The 18,975-nt window shown below is 35.2% G+C and overlaps 1 protein-coding gene across 1 annotated transcript in view; it reads left to right on the forward strand.

Annotated features, from left to right (window-relative positions):
* Positions 1 to 18,975, forward strand: part of LOC150097072 (RAB11-binding protein RELCH homolog) — a 445,830-nt gene that overhangs the window by 215,537 nt on the left and 211,318 nt on the right. The window contains exon 7 of the mRNA XM_090408119.1: positions 4,440 to 4,552. Within this exon, the coding sequence (XP_090264245.1) occupies positions 4,440 to 4,552 (113 nt within the window). The remainder of the gene's footprint in view (positions 1 to 4,439; positions 4,553 to 18,975) is intronic.

The following is an 18,975-nucleotide window of genomic DNA, read 5'->3' on the forward strand; positions in this document are numbered from 1 at the left end:
AAATAATATGAAAATGGTAAAATGTTCTGGAAGCTATAGAAAAAAAGTCAACAATGGAGGAATGAGGTGTAAAAGGAATCAAAGATGATAAGTGACGTGAAAACTGTAAATAAGGATATCCTTGATGTCTAGAGTAATTGCTTTGAAAGACTTAAACAAAACAAGTGGTGACAGAACACTAGTAAACAATTTTCAGGAGGAATGCAAACAAGAGAACATATCAATACTTGATGTAGAAAAAGCTGTCAAAAACGTTAAATGAGAAAAGGCAGCTGGAGTAATGACATTATTATTATCTGAAACCTCCAGGGAGTCGAGTACTCATCAAGGGAAGCGATAAATTACCCAAACCTGCTGTTATACTTACCCTTAAATTCATTTACAATAGATGCACTCACTACCCCTGAAGACAAGCTATTCCGCTCACTCACTTGTGTGTAAAAAGGAGAAAAGTGACATGAGCATAAATAACGTATTTTTGTTCACTTTGATTATGCATTAACGGGTTGTATTGTTCACTGTGCTGACCTTCCCAGTATGCCACAAACTGCCTGGATTAGTATGGTGCATAAACTCCTGGAAGGGGGTTATAAGAAATTACTTGATGAATTTTTAAGAGTTACATATTTAGTAGACAAAGTCTGGATTCAAATCTCAAAGGAGCATTCTGCAGATCATTTCAAATGACAGAATAATTCATCTGACAAGAGCAGAAATTCCCCCACCCCAAAATAAAACTTTGGATGTTTTATTCTCACGAAACAGTCTCAGGCCTTATCTTTCTTAATGATTAGGAGACCTGAGGCCATTTAAAATTAATTCTTAGTTGAATAATATGATACCACTTGCATATTCCAATGTAAGTATGAGCATAATTGATTCTTATACAACACTATTAAAAACATGGAATTAGAAAACAATATAGTATCCCTGAAACATAATTTAAAATAAAAAGGCTTTTTTTTTTAAATTTTGTATGTCCTATTATTTCCTCCCTACTTGAAGAGATTTATCCTAAAATTATTAAAATAGTTTTAGTCCTTGTAAGTTTCTGCCTGGTTTCTGATAACCAAACAGTCCAAAAGAGCTGCCAGCCTTATGAAACTAAGAGGACAAAAACTTTGTGTAACCTTAGAAATCATTTCATGTCATCTCTTACCCCCCCCCCCCCTTTGACTGCTAACAAACTTAATTCTGTGGATCACCCCGTGTTCTCTCCAAACCTTCCATATAATGAAAAATTTCATCAGACGATATCCTATAATACCCATTCAAAAGTTTATAGACCTCTATCATATCACCCTCTTTCTCCTATTAACCAGAGTCTGTAATCTACATGCTCACAGTCTGTCCTCATAATCTAAATCCAATAATCCAGATATAATCTTTGTAACTCTTCTTTACACTCTTTCTACAGCTTCTTTATCCACTTGGAACCTGGGAGACCAAATCTGCACACAATAATCCAGATGTGGTCTTATCAAGGCCTTATAAAGAGGCAAAATAACTTCCTTATACTTACATGTCAAGATTTGCTTCATCTTTGCAATTATCTTCTGAGTTGTATTTGCAACTTTTGCTGTGTGACCTTTGAACTTCAAATTCCTGTTTACCATTATGCCAAGATCCCTAGCCTCATCAGTTTCTTATAGCATCACCCTGCTTATATATATGCTGCTGGAAATCTCATCATGCCAAAGTGTACAACTTTACACTTTCTAACATTAAACTGATAGCCATTTTCTTTTGTCCAAATTTCCAGCCTATTGAAATCATTTTGAAGTGCTGGATATCAGCAACATCCCTGATTTGCCCTGCCTACATCATCAGCAAACAATTGCATATTTCCTGTTAGAACCTTCTGATGTGATTAATGCATAGATTGAACAACAATTGCTCAAGGACTGAACCGTGAGGTACATTACTGGTCACCTTAAATCTGGCAAATTCACACCTACTGTATATACAACTTTCTGATATCTGTCTGTCAACCATCCACTGATCCAAGTCAAGAGTTTATGCAATAGCCTTTGTTTAGTATTCTATCATTATCAAAATCCAACATTATCATAGATAATCCATTCTCTTTATCCAACTTGGCCGTAACATTATAATATTCAACTAGAAATGCTCAAATATCATCATCATCAAATTCCTGACATCATTACTAACTTCCTATCAGCAATTTTTCTCCACATCAATCTGTTATTTGTCAAGACCCCAACATTATCAGATCTTTCTGTCTTCTAAGGCATTCATTTTACATCCTTTCTTTTATTCCTTGATCTTTCTCTGGGTCTATTTCCTGCCAACCTGGCAGAGTACTCTTGTTTTGCTAATCTTTTCTCTCCCATTCTGTTTTACTGACCATACCACCTGAGATTAGTTCTGCTAACAATGTCAAGTTCGTTCTTAATATCCTTGTTTTTAATATGATATTGCCATTGATGGTATCTGTTCATGCTCCTAATCTTTCTCAGGACTCTCATATCTGTGGTCTCTAGTCTTTGATCAAGTGTTTTATTTCTAACCTATTTAAAAGACTGTTAGGAAGCTCATAGAAAAGGTAGAAAGACTAGATGATTTCGAAATAGGAGAAATATGAGCTGGAACAGTGTTCGTGGTAGAATTAAAAGTGGAGAGTTTTGATTCACATGGCAATGTTTATACAGCAGCTACAATGGCAGTCTGGACCTAACATGTCACATGATTGGTTTATGCCTGTATATGGGACCAATAAGAGGTAATGCTATAAAATCCTCTTTTTATTTTTCATTTATGGCAAGTCTTAAAAATGTAATTATTGAGCCATCTCAATGAATTTGTGGAAAAGCAAAATGAAAGACATATCTACATGCTTATTGTGTTATGTAAATTTTTTTAGGTAGTATTAACTATATGAACAAAATTTTCTATACTTGGTACATACAATTATTCTTATAATACACCTTCAATAGCTTTTTTACTTAAACAAGACTTAAGAATGCAATCACTTTACCTTATATCAAGAATGCTACAGACAAAGTGGCAATGGTTTTCCTTGATTACAACATGATTTTTTTTTTTTTTAATACCATTATGTAAAATCTTACAATGTATTTCTTACATTCATCGAAACCTCTACATCATCCTGGAAAAAAAAAAAAAAAAAAAAAAAAAACAGCTGTTTATGTGATTCATTGCTCTCATGGCATTTGCTGTATGGGCCAGATGTGAATGTTGGTGGGGAGATTTTGCATATCTAAACATGTAAAGAACATCAAAAAAAGAAGACATAATAAAAATAGCATATATTGACCATAATTGTTTTACAAGAAAGCCTCTGAAATGCTGTGGACCTCCACACAATAACAAAAATCAAGGCTTAATGCTACAAGTTTGGTCTGCTTTTATTAAAAATCTAACTACTGCAGACCGAGTATGTAATGTATGTCATTCTACAGAATGTGATGCCAAAAACTAGCAATATTTCAGCACATATACAGTAATTAATTTAGTGTTTTTTATTTTTATTATTCTGGTTATTTATTTGTATGTACCAATTGTGAAGTTCTGATGACATCTATGTGTAATTAATTGTTCCTCTTCTTTGTGTGTGTAACTTCTGCTAATACCCTTGATGATGTCTGACAACTTGTAGGGTTATATTTGTTTATTTTATTAAACTTGTTATTTGTCTAAAAACATCTCACATGAAACGTTCTACAGAAGTTCTAAACCACAGAAACTTATGTATTTATATAGCCTGTTTTTAATGGAAGTTAATATTTAGTTTTCTAATGTTTGTTTAAAAAGAGTATAATGCCTCTAACTTCTATTCCAAGCATAAAGATCACAACTAGTTGTATTTTATGGCTAAGATGGATATCAGCCATAAAATACATGGATATGCTTACCAGTTTTTGTCTTCATTGCAATCATGTATTGAATACATTCTTGAGTGTTTACAGTCATTGATTTTCTTAATGGGGAGGGGGGGAACCCAAATCATAAGTTAGTGCCAGCGTATCATCTTTTTGCAATGAAAAGAAACATTAAAGCTTATACTTGGATAAAGGATTGAACTAAATTTATTATAAAAGATAGTTTAAATTAATAAAACTGTTTTATTACAATAAGCAAAGTGAATATTAGATCCAGCATTATAAAGAGCCTTTTGACTATTTATTTTAATAAATTGTTTTGTTTATTTAGAAATGTGGTCTCAATGCCAGCAATTAAATGATTTGCTAAACCACAGAAATATTTTTTTCATTTAGGAAAACTGTCAAACCCTCTTTTTATGAAATTCTAAACAGCTTTTGTTTACTCTTTTTGCTTGTCAATAACAGATTGTATTCTAACTTTTTGAACAATAATTATATCAAATATATTTCAACAGTGAATTGACATGCACTTGTATATTCTAAATTTTCTAAAATCAGACAATTACATTGCAGGAGTTAATTCCACTAATTCTTTGTACAGTTACTCTGCATCCTGATGCAAAAGAAAGAGATAAATTGTTAAACATACTTTTTAACCTTATAAAGCGACCAGATGAAGAACAAAGGTAGGCATATCATACTTATTCTCTATATTAGTTGCTGTGTATCTATAACTACACATAAAAAGTTGATTCTGTTAGCATCTCTATATTCATTATATATATAATATATATTATTATTATTATAATTATACAGTCACCTTTATGGAGTTCAGAAACTCATTATAGGACCCAAACTATCCATGCAATCTATCATACCTCTCCTTGAACCAATTAATAGACAAAGCACTAACGACTAACTGGTAACCCATTCATTCACAACTCTAGAAGAGTTGTGAATGAATGGAATGGGGGGCCTTAGGCAATGTGGGAGATTTAATTTGAAAAAACCCAAGTTTTTTGTATAATATATACATGTTATTTTTAAGGGTGGGCGGAGCGCTTTTTTTGTAGGGTGGGAAAAAGATGAAAAAGGGGGCTGAAAATAGTAACTGTTTTTTAGGGGAAGGGGTTTATGGGAAAAGGGGGGGGGATGGGGAGATGGTTGACAGGGTGCGAGCCATTTTGACAGTGTGGGTCGTCGTCTGAACTCATGGAAGAAGTGGATGCTATGTCGTGTCGGCTTGGTGTTTCTGCCTTTGAAGTGTTTGTGTTATCACTTATCTATTGGTCGGAGTGGTGACCTAATTTTTATGTTGTGAAGCTTCCAACACTCGGAGATTATGTAGGGTCGGTGGATGTTGAGTTCTTCACATTTTATGGCTATCATTTCCGATATTCTAAGCATTGTTTCGTTGTCTTGTCTGTCTATTATGATGACCTTGTGGATTTGCGGGGTATGTTTTTGTTCAAGGGCATGAACTGCTATTTCTGTTTTCCCTGTACTTTGTGTTCTATTTTTCTTTTTTGATGTTGCGTTTTTTTTTTTTTTAGTGTTTAAATGTTCTGGAATAGGGATGTTACAGTCACGGAAGTGTTCTTGTAGTCTTGCCCATAGAGACCTTATCTAGAACCTGTGTAAGTTGTAAGTAATATCACTGTATTTTTGGCAGGGAAATTTCTACACTACGTCGTGGTGTTCTAATATTTCTTTGTGTGTGAGAGAGATTTAGTGGGTTCAAGAAGATTTTTCAATTTTTGGTTTGTGGTGAATACCAGTTTGTAGTCAGTATGTTTGAAGATGTATTTGTAGGCTTTGTATGTGTTCTGGATATATGGCAGTTTGATAACTTTTTGTGTTGGGAAGTTTGTTTTGGTTGTTGGGTTGTTTTGACAACCCAACAACCAAACATCAGGTCTCTATGGGCAAGACTACAAGAACACTTCCATGACTGTAACATCCCTATTCCAGAACATTTAAACACTAAAAAAAAGCAACATCAAAAAGGAAAATAGAATACAAAGTACAGGGGGAATAGAAATAGCAGTTCACGCCCTTGAACAAAAACATACCCCGCAAATTGAGAAGGCCATCATAATAGACAGACGAGACAACGAAACAATGCTTAGAATATCGGAAACGATAGCCATAAAATGCGTTGAGAACTCAACGTCCACCGACCCTACATAATCTCCGAGTGTTGGAAGCTTCACAACATAAAAATTAGGTCACCACTCCGACCAATAGATAAGTGATAACACAAACACTTCAAAGGCAGAAACACTAGGCTGACACGACCCAGTCCCCTTTTTCATCTTTTTCCCACCCTACAAAAAAGTGCTCTGCCCACCCTTACAAATAATGTATGTATATATTATACAAAAAACCCAGGGTTTTTCAAATTAATTCTCCCACATTGCATAAGCCCCCACTCCCCTTTTCAACACCATAACAGCAGAAGTATGCACACTGCAGAAAGAAGACAGGCAACATCCAAGTATGTGTGGAAGGTATGTGTGAATTTTTTTCTATTATGCTACGTATATTTGTCTCTAAAATACACCTGCTATGCCCCAGAATTCTTGAGTAAAAAACCAATGACATTAAAACAGGGGCACTCCTAAACAAAAGCAGGCAAAATAGCCGTAAAAATAATAGTTTTTTTGTTACATAATTTGGAAACTCTCTAGGTACAGAATTGTTTGAAGCTCCTTCAATAAGAGCGCACCAGGCATGATATTCATCTCATGTTAAATTTCTTGTATGTTGGTAGTTATTACACAGGATAAAAATTAGCCATTGCATTGAGAACAGCATATAAATTGCCCACATGATCTAAGATTGATGCATTATAGGATATTGCAAAATCTCAATGTAAATACAGCTGTGGGAATTAGATGGGATATCAGGATCACGATCCAGGAAACTGACACCTAATGAGATATTCGTCTGATTGGTGAACACAAATAACGCACTGCTTCACGCATGATTCAGCAGATGCACTTAACAGTTTGATCAGTCATACTGCTAAAAACTAAACCGATATGCAAATACCATTAAATAAAGCATGTGTGTCGGAGTTAGATTATTAATTCCATCTATGGAAAATATTCCTTACTCCCCATAGCATTGTTGATGTGCATACTTGTCAAATCAATCTTTAAAATTCTGTCATTCTTTTGTTAGTGTGCAGGAGTCTGGATCACGTAGCAAACAGATTCGTTAAATCTTTTGGAAATTGTTGAACAGTATGTAATGTCTATCTTATAGCCGAAATTAGCCCATATTCAGCCCACTACTAAAAATGGCAACAAATCAATATAATTGCCCAATTTCACTTCAGTTGAAAAAAATGTAAAATCAACAAATCTAAAAAAAAATGGCCAAAACAATTAGCACTATTTCTCTACTGCCCTGAATCTTCAACTAATAAACAATTGTTAGTATGGATTCTGCTGCTGTCAGTTTGCAGTAAGTTTTGTTTGTTTATTATCCACCTTTAGACAAATGCCATGGGAAAAACTGGGGAATCTCAAGTGGTTGCTCTTGAATTCTAAGGCATTTCATTGGGTTTGTCACAAAACCCAGGACATAAGCTTCCATCATATGGTCTAGTCAGGGCCGACGCTACCATTTAGGCAAACTAGGCAACTGCCTAGGGTGCAAGCCATGAAGTGGCACAAAACTTCAAGCCATGCTTTATTCATACTTTACTAAAATATCAAAATTAAATAGTGATATATGATTTAGGTATCGATTCTTTTTCCTTATCCCTCACACATCACACTATTTTACTATTTAACTCTTGGTTCTTTTTTGTTCCTTACCTAAATGATTTGAACTTACTGCTATTTAAAATTCAGTTAAGATAAATATTTTAAAACTTTAACATTTTAAAATATTAAACTTCAGTATTTTATAACTTTTTTTTGTAAATGAATTATAACAGAGAATTTTCAAATTAATTAAAAAAGAAAATAAAAATAAAGTCCTATTAATTTAACCTGAAAGACAATTTTATTTTGTTTAATGTCAATTAGAAACATTTTAGTTTATGAAATAAGGGACGCACTTGTGAAATAAGGGGTGCACTTGTAAACTTTGCCTAGGGCTTAAAATAACCTGGCACCAACAGTGGGTCTAGTCTATCTTCTGACTTCTGCACCTGGGTTGCTAGATTTTTGCCTGAATGCATATTATGTGGTATGGAAATCATTTTATCGATGGATCCTCAAACTTTGCACCTAATGCTGGCGTTCCACACTACCCAGTTCTTTCACCTATTCTCTTTCTTTTATAAAAGTCAATGATCTTCTTCAGTTGATTGCAAATCCACTACATATTTTGTTAATGACAGTACTGCACTTGTCCATCTCATTTACAAGCCTTGCACTACACAAGCTTCCAAAATATTCTCTAGTGGAGTACTGATTACTATATTAATTTTATTCCTAGTGAAAATAAAAAGCAACAAAAAAAAAAAAAAACTTACGTTGAACATTAAATCTGAAGACAATTAATCTAACTTCATATCTTTTGGCATAAACATATTACAAATATTGTCTTCTCAGTATCCAAAAAAATAGGTTTTCTCCCATGTTTCAGTGTAAGTCCTATTTGAAGCTTATGGTTTAATAGAATGAAAAAAGCACAAGGAATGAATTAAACAGACATCATCGAGAATATGGTATAAAAGTTATAACATTTCACACAACCTTATTTATTGACATTCCATTGGCTATCTGCTGATTCCAAATAGTCCTTCATGTTTGTTTTAACTGCATTGAAATGTAGTAGTTTGATTCTGTGCACATTGTCCAAAGCATAGTCTGCTAGATCTGAACTGACAAGACTTGATGATGGATATTGGTAGATCTTTCAGTTTGTCCATAATATAACAAGTTACAAGAATATATAACCTGTGTGTAAATTGTCATGTTGTACCATCATTTTACGCTGTGGTTTAAGACAATAAGAATACAATTTAGTCAGCTAAATCCCAAATTTCCATCCCATCATTTTGTTGGATCGTACATCCTGGCTTTGAATCCGCCATCTTGTTGGAATGTTATTCTTATTTAAATTATCCGTTTTTATTTGTTAGATGCTGAATGATACTGATCTGAATATAGAGAAATTTATATTATCCTGCGCCACCCTATATTCAGACTAGTCTGTATAATATAGAGGAATCAATCATCAATTAACTTTTTCAATCTCACTTTATATAGGCCGAGGTTAATATTATCATTTAAGGCTTCCACAGGGTCCGATATCTTTTTATGAGCGGTGCAATGAAGGAGAATCAGGCAGACACCAAATTAGAATCAATAAAACAAAACATTTAATGCAGGATTATATAACATGTACATTAAGCATAACTTTGAAAACAAGATAATGCAAATCAACTTAGTTCAGGTATTCATAACAAACATAAAACATGAGGCATCAGACATCCAGCTGTCAATTCTACATTCTTCCGAATAATTAAATGGTTCACACAGTTCAATGTTACAGAATCTTACAGTAAATATTCTTATAGTAGAACTCTCTAATTCTCTCTTAGTCAACAAACACTTAATTCAGTTATGAGGCAGTTATCACTTCAAGGGGGAAACACTTTAAAGCACCATACTTAGCTAATTTTAGTAGAATGCCACAGTTAATGTTAAGATATATCAGGTGGAGCTAACTCTTATTTCTTCACGCTGAAATATAAAAAAAAATGGACTGCTCTTACCGGGTTACATCCTTTGCACATTGGATTCACTATAGGCACACTTAAAACTGAAGTTAACTATCTCTTTGAAGTAACACTATTCAGAGGGAATCTTCGCCATATAACTGAAATATTAAACATAGAGCTTCACAAGTCTTGACGCACTCGGTTTAGGTAATCTACTTATTCCTTGTTTTCTTTTATGCATTACATTCAGCCCTGCACTATTCTTCCTCAAAACAATTGGAATTCGTTGTAATATTAGAATTCTGTATAAATATTCCTAATTGCCTATTAATTTCCTGGTTCCTTCCTAATCTATTTCCATCATATCCAAATCCCTTAGCTGCCACCCGTTACTTTACTCCTTGCTGTCCTAAATGCTTCTCCCCTGTTTACCTTCGTTCTCCAATTAAATACATTCATTCTTACCACCAAAATCTGGTTCTAGCTAGTTCAGCTTATATCAACTTCTACTCCCTTCGAATACCGTAGCTCACGTTCCACGCATGCACTATCTAAAATTAACTCCGTTTCCTTGACAACAGCCAATCAAATCTAATCAGAAGAATTACATAAAATTACCTTCTCTTTCAGAAATACAAATAATGAAATAATCCATAGTTCATATAAATCACATTCAATCATAATAAACACAAATTCTATAACATATATGCACAGCTTCTTATATTATCATATCATAAAGTAAATTAAAAGAATAATATTTTTATACAGAGCCTTTTTATTACCATTACATTACTTAAGATTATATTATTAAGTAATAATAAACAAAATTCAACTCAATTGTATGAATAACACACTATAAGCAAGAGACAAACAATAAACAATATTTACAAGTCTTGCCTTTGACATGGAGGATTATGTTGGATTCTGAAAGAAGTATTAACAGATTTCATTTCTCTTCATTTAGAATCCAACAATTTGTTTGGTAGCCAGGCAGATACCTAACAGGGTGCACCATGAGAAGGTGAGGATTGGACATTAGGTCAGAAGCCCTAGTCAGTTTTCCACATTCCTTAAATGTACGTGGGGGGTCTCTTCAACTTTGACCTTTAAACACTTAAATTTGGAGAGAAATTGTTCATTGGAAGTTAGTAATGGTGTAAGTTTTTCATGTAGTAATTATCATAATTATCCTGTATACACCCTGTAGGTATATATCAGGAATTTCATGATGATACATATTGAACTGAGAAGGGAGAGTTTGTCTTTAAGAAAGTTTATAAGGGTAGCTAGCTTCATATCGGATTTGAAAGCAGTGTAGAGATCATGTATCTTTAAAATTCTGTTTTTATTGAGGTGTCCCAGATGTGGAGAATAGTAATAGGATTACTGTAAACTTGCAGAGAGAGAGAGAGAGAGAGAGAGAGAAGGCAGTGGGAAAGGTGGGGGGACAAATATTTTAATTCTTTGACATTTTAACTATTACTTAGAAGTGTGATGAATAAAGGTAAGTTCAGTTCTGAGGGAGGCCTGGTTGGCACAATAGTTGATGGCCCTGTTAACACTAATTTTATACCATATTGTATATGTGTGGAGACTACTTTTTATATACAATAGAATCTGGTTAATTGGGGCAGCTGTTTATTGAGAAAATCTTAAACAACCAAACCAAATCGGGGGGGGGGGGGAAATGCCAGAGATTTCTTTGCTTATTTAGAACAAACTTTTTTGCAGGAGATACAGTACTCAAGATTATCTCTGAGGTAATCACTTGTAAATGGTTAGTTGATTTAAGGTTTATTGGCACAAGGAGTGCAAAGGTCATAATATATTATTATGTTAAACCTCCAGGGAGTCCAAAGACTCATCGAGGGAGAGTGTCCCAACAGCATTGAATGATCGCTCCCCTTCGAACTACTAACCACACTGAAACTTGCTTCACTTTTTGCAAGCCATTAGTAGCAGAGGCTCTACCAATCGACCAACCTTTGCTGGCATATGTCAAACAACAGTTTATAAATGATTCATCACTCTTCTTGTTGACTTGGCTTAGACAGCGTATTACCTTCTAAGTGGAACAGTTTCTAATTGGCATTAGTTGAGTGCACTTGTGTCATCTTTCATGCTGAGCCAAACCCTAATCAGTAAAGTTTAGAGATTTTTCAGTGTTCTGTTTTTTGATAAACTTTATTTTTTAATTTTATAAAATTTTGGACCTTTACCAAGATGCATATAAAGGTCTGTTACTAGCCAAAAAAATTGACTTACTAGACCAAATCAAAGGCCATTCGTCCAATACAGTCGTCTGGCTGAGATGACCAGAGTACCAAAATATATTCTATCTAAGATAGATTGCAAGAAGAATGGGCATGCCATGAAAAAGAGAGAACATTCCAAAAACAGCATGACGGTAATGATCCTGACATTGAGGATACCCTAAATCAGCGGTTCTCCATTATAACTTGACGAGGAATGTGTGCAGCAATGGCCCAATGTTAAAAAAAGAAGTCAGAGGAATTGCCAAGGATCTGCGTCCTGATGGTTGGTTGTCTCAATGGAAATGTAGGCATGATGCTAGATTCAAGTTATATAAATTAAATGCTTAAAGATCAAAAAACAGTGCATTCCAATTAATTAGTATACATTGGGACTAGAACATTTTGTCCCAATTAATCAGCTGTTCCAATTATGCAAAATTCTAAAAATTCTTTTGAAAAAATCTAAAATATCACAAAGTTAAAAATAGACAAACTTTCAGTATACCTTATTAACCATTCTCGTAGAAAGGCTTATACATTGATTATACATGATTATTAATTAACTTAAGGAAATTACAACGTACACTAGAATATAATTAAATAAACTTTAATATATATTTCCAATATTTCGGCAACATCATGTTGCCATCTTCAAAGGAACTTAAAATAAAGACATGCACGCAGGCACTACACACGGTAAATGAGGAATGAAGCGAGGAAGCTAATGTTTTTCCCAAAAGTCCTGATGATGCCCCTTAGCAGGCTACGTAAGTATTCTTGGCCTTTGGGCTGCAGGTCTCCAGATGTAAGTCTCAAAAATTTGGGGCAGTCTCATGCAACCAAATTTGTTATGGTTTGGAATGTTTCTTAGGGCTGAGGCTGATTCCATGAAAAGTCTTTCAAATTTGAACTTGCTACGGTGTATTATTGTGGCTTTCTTCCACTGTATTCTGTGGTGTGTATCCAGAGCATGGTCTGCAAGACCAGAGTGGCTATACTGGTGAAAATGAATGTAGTCCTTGTGTTCTGAAATTCTGATATTTGCTGTCCTGCCTGTTTGGCCAAAGTAGGACAGTTTACAGCTGCAAGGGACCTGGTATATACCAGGTAGGTCTAGGGGAAGTGGTTGGTCTTTAGTGGAGCGGATAAGGGATGCCAATTTTCTATATGTTCTGTAACAAAAGGTCAAGTCATGTTTTTTTAAGATTTTGGTAATTTTTTTTCGAGGTGCCTTGGATGTAGGGACTGGCGATGGATTTGGAGTAATCCTTGTTGTGAAGGGGGGAGGGTTATGGTTTACTGGTTTCAATATTTTTTGAATTTTTTTGGGAGTAACCATTGGCTGAGAAAGTGTTGAGGATGTGATTTAGTTCAGTGGTTAGGGGATTGTTGATGGATGTATCTGCCTGTATGGGTGGGTTTTCTATAAACAGAGAAAACCAAGGTTCCATCAGGCTGGCAGGTGACTAGTGTGTCTAGGAAAGGGAGGCTGTTGTTTTCCTCTTTTTCAGGGCAAACTTGATTCTTGGGTGTTGGTTGTTTAAGTGTGTTAAGAAGGAGAGGAGTGTATCACAGCCATGTGACCAAATAGCGAATACATCATCAACGTAGCGAAGCCATATGGTTGGTTTTTGTGGGGCAGAGTTTAAAGCTTTCTCTTCAAAGTCTCCATAAAGAAGTTGGCCAAGGGTTTGGAGAGTGATGAACCCATGGCTGTCCCTTCTATTTATTTGTAGAATTTTTCCTGCCAAACAAAATAGCCTGAGTTCATTGTGAACTGAAATAGGGCTGAGATATTGGGAGGAAATTTAGCTTGGATTAGTTCTAGAGTTTCCTTGAGCGGGACATTTGTGAATAACGAGGAGACGTCAGAACTGACCATTATGTCAGTATGTTGGAGTGTAAAGTTTTCTATGCTGGCTTTGAAGTGGGCTGAGTTTTTTATGTGTGATGGTGTGTTGCCAGTATAGTGTGCGAACGCTTTGGCCAAATGTTTAGCTAATATGTATGTGGGGGAATCAATGCCATCCACTATGGGATGTAATGGCACATTATCTTTATGTATTTTTGGGAGTCCATATAAACGGGGTGGGATATAGAATTAAACGGTTTTAATTTGTTAATAACTTCTACAAGCCAAGAAGTGACCTTCTTAAGGAGTCTATGTAGTTTTCTAATATTTTAAAATCTTAAAAAACCGTCACTTGACCTCTTGTTACAGACCATATAGAAAATTGGCATCCCTTATCTGCTCCACTAAAGACCAACCACTTCCCCTAGACCTACCTGGTATATACCAGGTCCCTTGCAGCTGTAAACTGTCCTACTTTGGCTAAACAGGCAGGACAGCAAATATCAGAAATTCAGAATACAAAGACTACATCCATTTTCACCAGTATAGCCACTCTGGTGTTGCAGACCATGCTCTCGATACACACCACAGAATACGATTGAAGAAAGCCACAATAATACACTGTAGCAAGTTCAAATTTGAAAAACTTTTCATGGAATCAGCCTCAGCCCTAAGAAACATGCCAAACCCCAACAAATTTGGTTGCATGAGACTACCCAAAATTTGGGAGACTTACATCAGGAGACCTTCAGCCCAACGGCCAAGAATATCTACATAGCCCGCTAGGGGGCACCATCAGGACTTTTAGGAAAAATATTAGCTTCCTCACTTCACTCCTCATTTACTGTGTGTAGTGCCTGCGTGCACGTCTTTATTTTAAGTTATTTAGATGATGGCAACATGATGCGTTGCCAAAATATTGGAAATATATATTAAAGTTTATTTAATTATATTCTAGTGTACGTTGTAATTTCCTTAAATTAATTAATAACATTAACCATGTTTTTATTTGAAAAAAACCAAACTTACACGTGTCATTATCCCTTTAAAAAAAAAAAAAAGGTTAATTATAAGTAGGTATCTATCAAAGAAGGATATTTTCCGTAACAATTATTTTGGAGAAATTTATTGAGTATACCCTGATGTGTTCCCTTTCTAGACTGCAACCAAACAAAATCAGCACAGGTGTCTAATTCAGATAAAGGACTCCCTTCATTCCCTTCTTGCATAACTTCCTAGTTAGTCACTCATGTTCGTGTGTGTCATCCTCATTACTTTCCTTGTCTTTGGTGTTGCAATTTGTTCGACAATTGCATCCTCACAATCTACATTTTCATAGTAACATTGAAGGTTATTGTCGATGTATAAAAACTATTCGTAGTTTCTGATGTGTTGCAGTTCCAAAATGATTTCATTTTCATTATCAGTCATATCTGACATTTCATGGTCACAATTCTTAAAACCACAGTGAACAAAGCAGTTTTGAGTTGTATTGCTGCTTATTTTTCACCAACTATCTGCAAAATTGTATTGCCTGTAAAATGGTAACCTTTGCACTGATTTCTTTGGCCATTGAAGATGACATCAGTAGATTTTCTTTAATTGTTTCAAGGATGCAGTGTAACAACCTTCCACAATAGTCTTCAAATTTTTTATGATTCCATGTCCAGTGATGTGGTGTTAGCAGAAGAAATTCAAGATATTGTTTTTCAAACAATCTAATTGAAGATGTGCCACATAGTTGTCCAGAAGCAGAAGAATTTTTCTTGAATTTCATTGCAATTCTGCATTCCAACTCATTAGCCATACCTGAAAAATAACAGAAGTCATCCATGCATTCTTGTTGGCATAATACTGGCAAACCGTCCATTCTAAGCCCTTTAAAGCTTTGATTTACTGTGCCACACTGTCTGGTGTGGCACTGTAAAACAGACTTGTTTCATCAGGACTAAACTTATGCAGCAATTCGGATAGTTTATTTCTACTGTTCAGTGCTCACAGTTCAGCACTGTCCTTCTCACCGTGTGCCTTCTTAACTTTTATTTCATGTCTAGTTTTCCATTGCAATAATCAACCATCTGTACCTTTAAAACTCACATTGCCCATCTTTCTAACTATTCTGATTTGGTTTTTAACATTTGACCATTATCATGTACGCCTCGTCCAGTTACAATAGAGAACCATTGATTGAGAGTCTCCTCAATGTCTGGATACTTTCCTTCTCGCTTCCGTTTTTGTGATTTTTCCTGTTGTCCATTGCACGATGCCCATTCTTCTTGCAATTTGTACTGCTGGCCTAACAAATGTGTGAGTGTAGATTTTGGAAGACGTTATCTCTACCAGCTAATGATGACTGTGTTAGACGGTTGGCTTTTTATTTTGTCAAGTAAGGCAATTTTATCTGCTAACGTTAGATCTTTCCTTGGTATCTTGACAGGGGCCTTATAAAAAACAAACGAAAAAATTAAATCACTACACTGTTTATAACACTTTTTACTAAAAAAATTAAGACACACCTGTTTTAAGCAACAGTACGCTACTTAGCAGTCACTGTTAAAATCTTTACACTGTCAAAATATGCATTTCTTCTCTATTCCATATCCTGGTGCTGACTGACAGCAACACTCTCTATGCAGCTCACTCTGGTGAGTTGCATAGAGAGTTATAGAGAACTATACCACTCCAGAACACGGGAGGGTTGGGTGCCAGGGGGAAGAGCCCCCTAGTGTGTGTGTGTGTGTGTCTATATATATATATATATATAAATTATTATTTATTATTTTTTTTAATAAAGAATTACTTTGTATTCATGAAAACAGCTATATATGTATCTTGTATACAGTTACATATATAGATACAGTTACCATTTTAAAAATTAGTTTTTCATTCTTTGCATTCTTTTTTTCATTGGTTTTGCTAAAAACATTTCTTACATATCCAGGCCATGAGGAGAAATGATGAATAATGTGTCATTAACATAGCATAGCCATAAAAAGACAAAAATTGTCTGGCCTTCCTTTGATACTCAATTACTTGGTCACCCATTGGCTCTTTTTTCCTTTCTGCAGGAAACCTATGCACATTGTTAGACATGTACGTTACTTTTATATCATCCCACTCAACAGGATGGTGGTGTTAACACTAGCACATAGAGCTGGAAACATCTGCTCAGACCATACCAAATCCACCCTAAAACTCAGATCTCTCTCTCACTCACACACACACAGACATACACAAATAAAAACAACCCTTACATCTAAGGTAATTCAGAAAAAAATCTCACGTTAAGATATAAAAATTAGACTTCCTTACCAAAACTTTGCTATCCTTATCTGTTGAACAAATTATTCTCTCCAACGTTTTAGTTTATACAGTATTCTTTGATTTTGCAAACTGACATATTTTGGTCATACTAGATGAACATGGAGGGGTGCTTAAAGGTCAAAGCTGTATAACTGAGAGGAGACCTCCACATAGCCTTTAAAGGAATGCAGAGAACCGACCAGGGCTTCTGACCTAATGTCCAATCCTCACCTTCTCGTGGTGCACCCTGTTGGGTATCTACTTTGATACTGAATGAATGAGGATGGGCTGGCAATTTGGGATTTAGCCAACCAAATTGTATTCTTATTGGTTAAACCAAAATAAAAAATGATGGTACAACATGACAAAATTTCATGCCGGCTGGGGCGTCGCCTGGTTAAACAAGGCCCCTGTTGTTTTCTGCAGGGAACCAGGGCAAAAAGTCAGCTACTGGAACAAATCTGAAAACAAACCCCAACTCAACATCACCAGAGTTAAAGATTGGTACTATCAACGTAAGAAGCCTGAATGGCAAAGAAATGGAGCTAGCTGAGGAATTAGATAAGTACCAGATCGACATAATAGGGGTGATTGAAACAAAAAAGACCAAAACTGGTGAGATCTTTCTGAGCAATAAATACAAAATGTTATATTCAGGCAATGACAATCAATGAAAAGGAGTAGCCATAGTATTCAACACAAAATACGAGGCTAATCTTCTTGAATGGCAGTCAGTCTCAAGTAGAGTAATGTGGGCAAATATGAGAATGGGGAACTGGACAATGAGACTTATTTGTGCCTATGGTCCCACAGAAGGTTCTACTAAGGTAGAAGTGGAGGAATTTTTTGAGGCTTTAGAAAAAGCAACTGACACAATGAAAAAGGAAAAGTTGGTCCTTGTTGGGGATCTAAATATCAGAGTAGGAAATGATTGTGAGACATACAAAAATATTTTGGGAAAATTTGGAGAAAAGAGCAAAGCTAATAATAATGGCAAATATCTGTTGGATTTCTGCTCAGCACATGGACTGGTTATTACTAACACCATGTTCCAACATAAAAATGCAAATTCACATGGAGAGAAGAGGCTAGGAATAAGAAAAGTCTCATTGACTATGTTATTGTTGATAGTGATGTTTTCTCCCTGGTGCAGGACACCAGAGTGTACAGAGAATTTGAAATTGGAAGCGATCACTATTTAGTCTTGAGCAGGATAAAATTGAATTTCATATTGAAAAGAATAACATGTAAGAAAGTTTTAAAGTGAATAAAAGTTGAGCAGCTCTCAGATGTGAACTGTAGACTAAAATACAGAAAGATTATTGAAAAGAAAATGAAAATAGTTTGAGAACAGGAATCAAACCTTGGAGATTCAGTGGCAAACTCTGAAGAAAACATTGATTGATTCTGCCAGAGAGGCATGTGGTGAGGTTGTGTGCAAGGATAAAAAAATCAGAACTCCCTGGTGGACACAGGAAGTTAAACAGGCAGTGAAGAAAAAGAAGAAAGCATATCGAAAGTTCCGTAAATAAGTCAGCTTTTACTCTTACAGAATACAGAGACAAATGTAAGAAAGCTAAACAGTGTGTAAAACTAGCTAAACAAAAGTCATGGGAGGACTTTGGCAAGAATATAAAAAATAAATATCAAGAAGGTGGCAAAATATTCTGGAGGTTGTTGAAGAAGCTTAGGAATGGAGGAAAGAGTGCTGTAAAAGGAATTAGAGATGATAAAGGTGACATGAAAACAGGAGAAAAAGATATCCTTGAAGTATGGAGTAATTACTTAGAAAAACTGCTAAATGAAACAAGCAGTGATGACAGCACAGTGATAAAAAACAGTTACCAGGCATGCAGTCAGAATTACATATCCATACTTGAAGTAGAAAAAGCCAACAAAGGCTTGAAATGTGGAAAGGCAGCAGGAGTAGATGATATTCGACCAGAAATGCTGAAGTATGGTGGAATAAGAGTCTTACAGTGGCTGCACTTCATAGTTCAGAAAGCCTGGACA

This window comes from Typopeltis vanoorti, chromosome 18 (assembly GCF_054136105.1).
Source record: "Typopeltis vanoorti isolate ZY-2024b chromosome 18, IOZ_Tvanoo_1.0, whole genome shotgun sequence".
Classification (NCBI taxonomy): domain Eukaryota; kingdom Metazoa; phylum Arthropoda; class Arachnida; order Uropygi; family Thelyphonidae; genus Typopeltis; species Typopeltis vanoorti.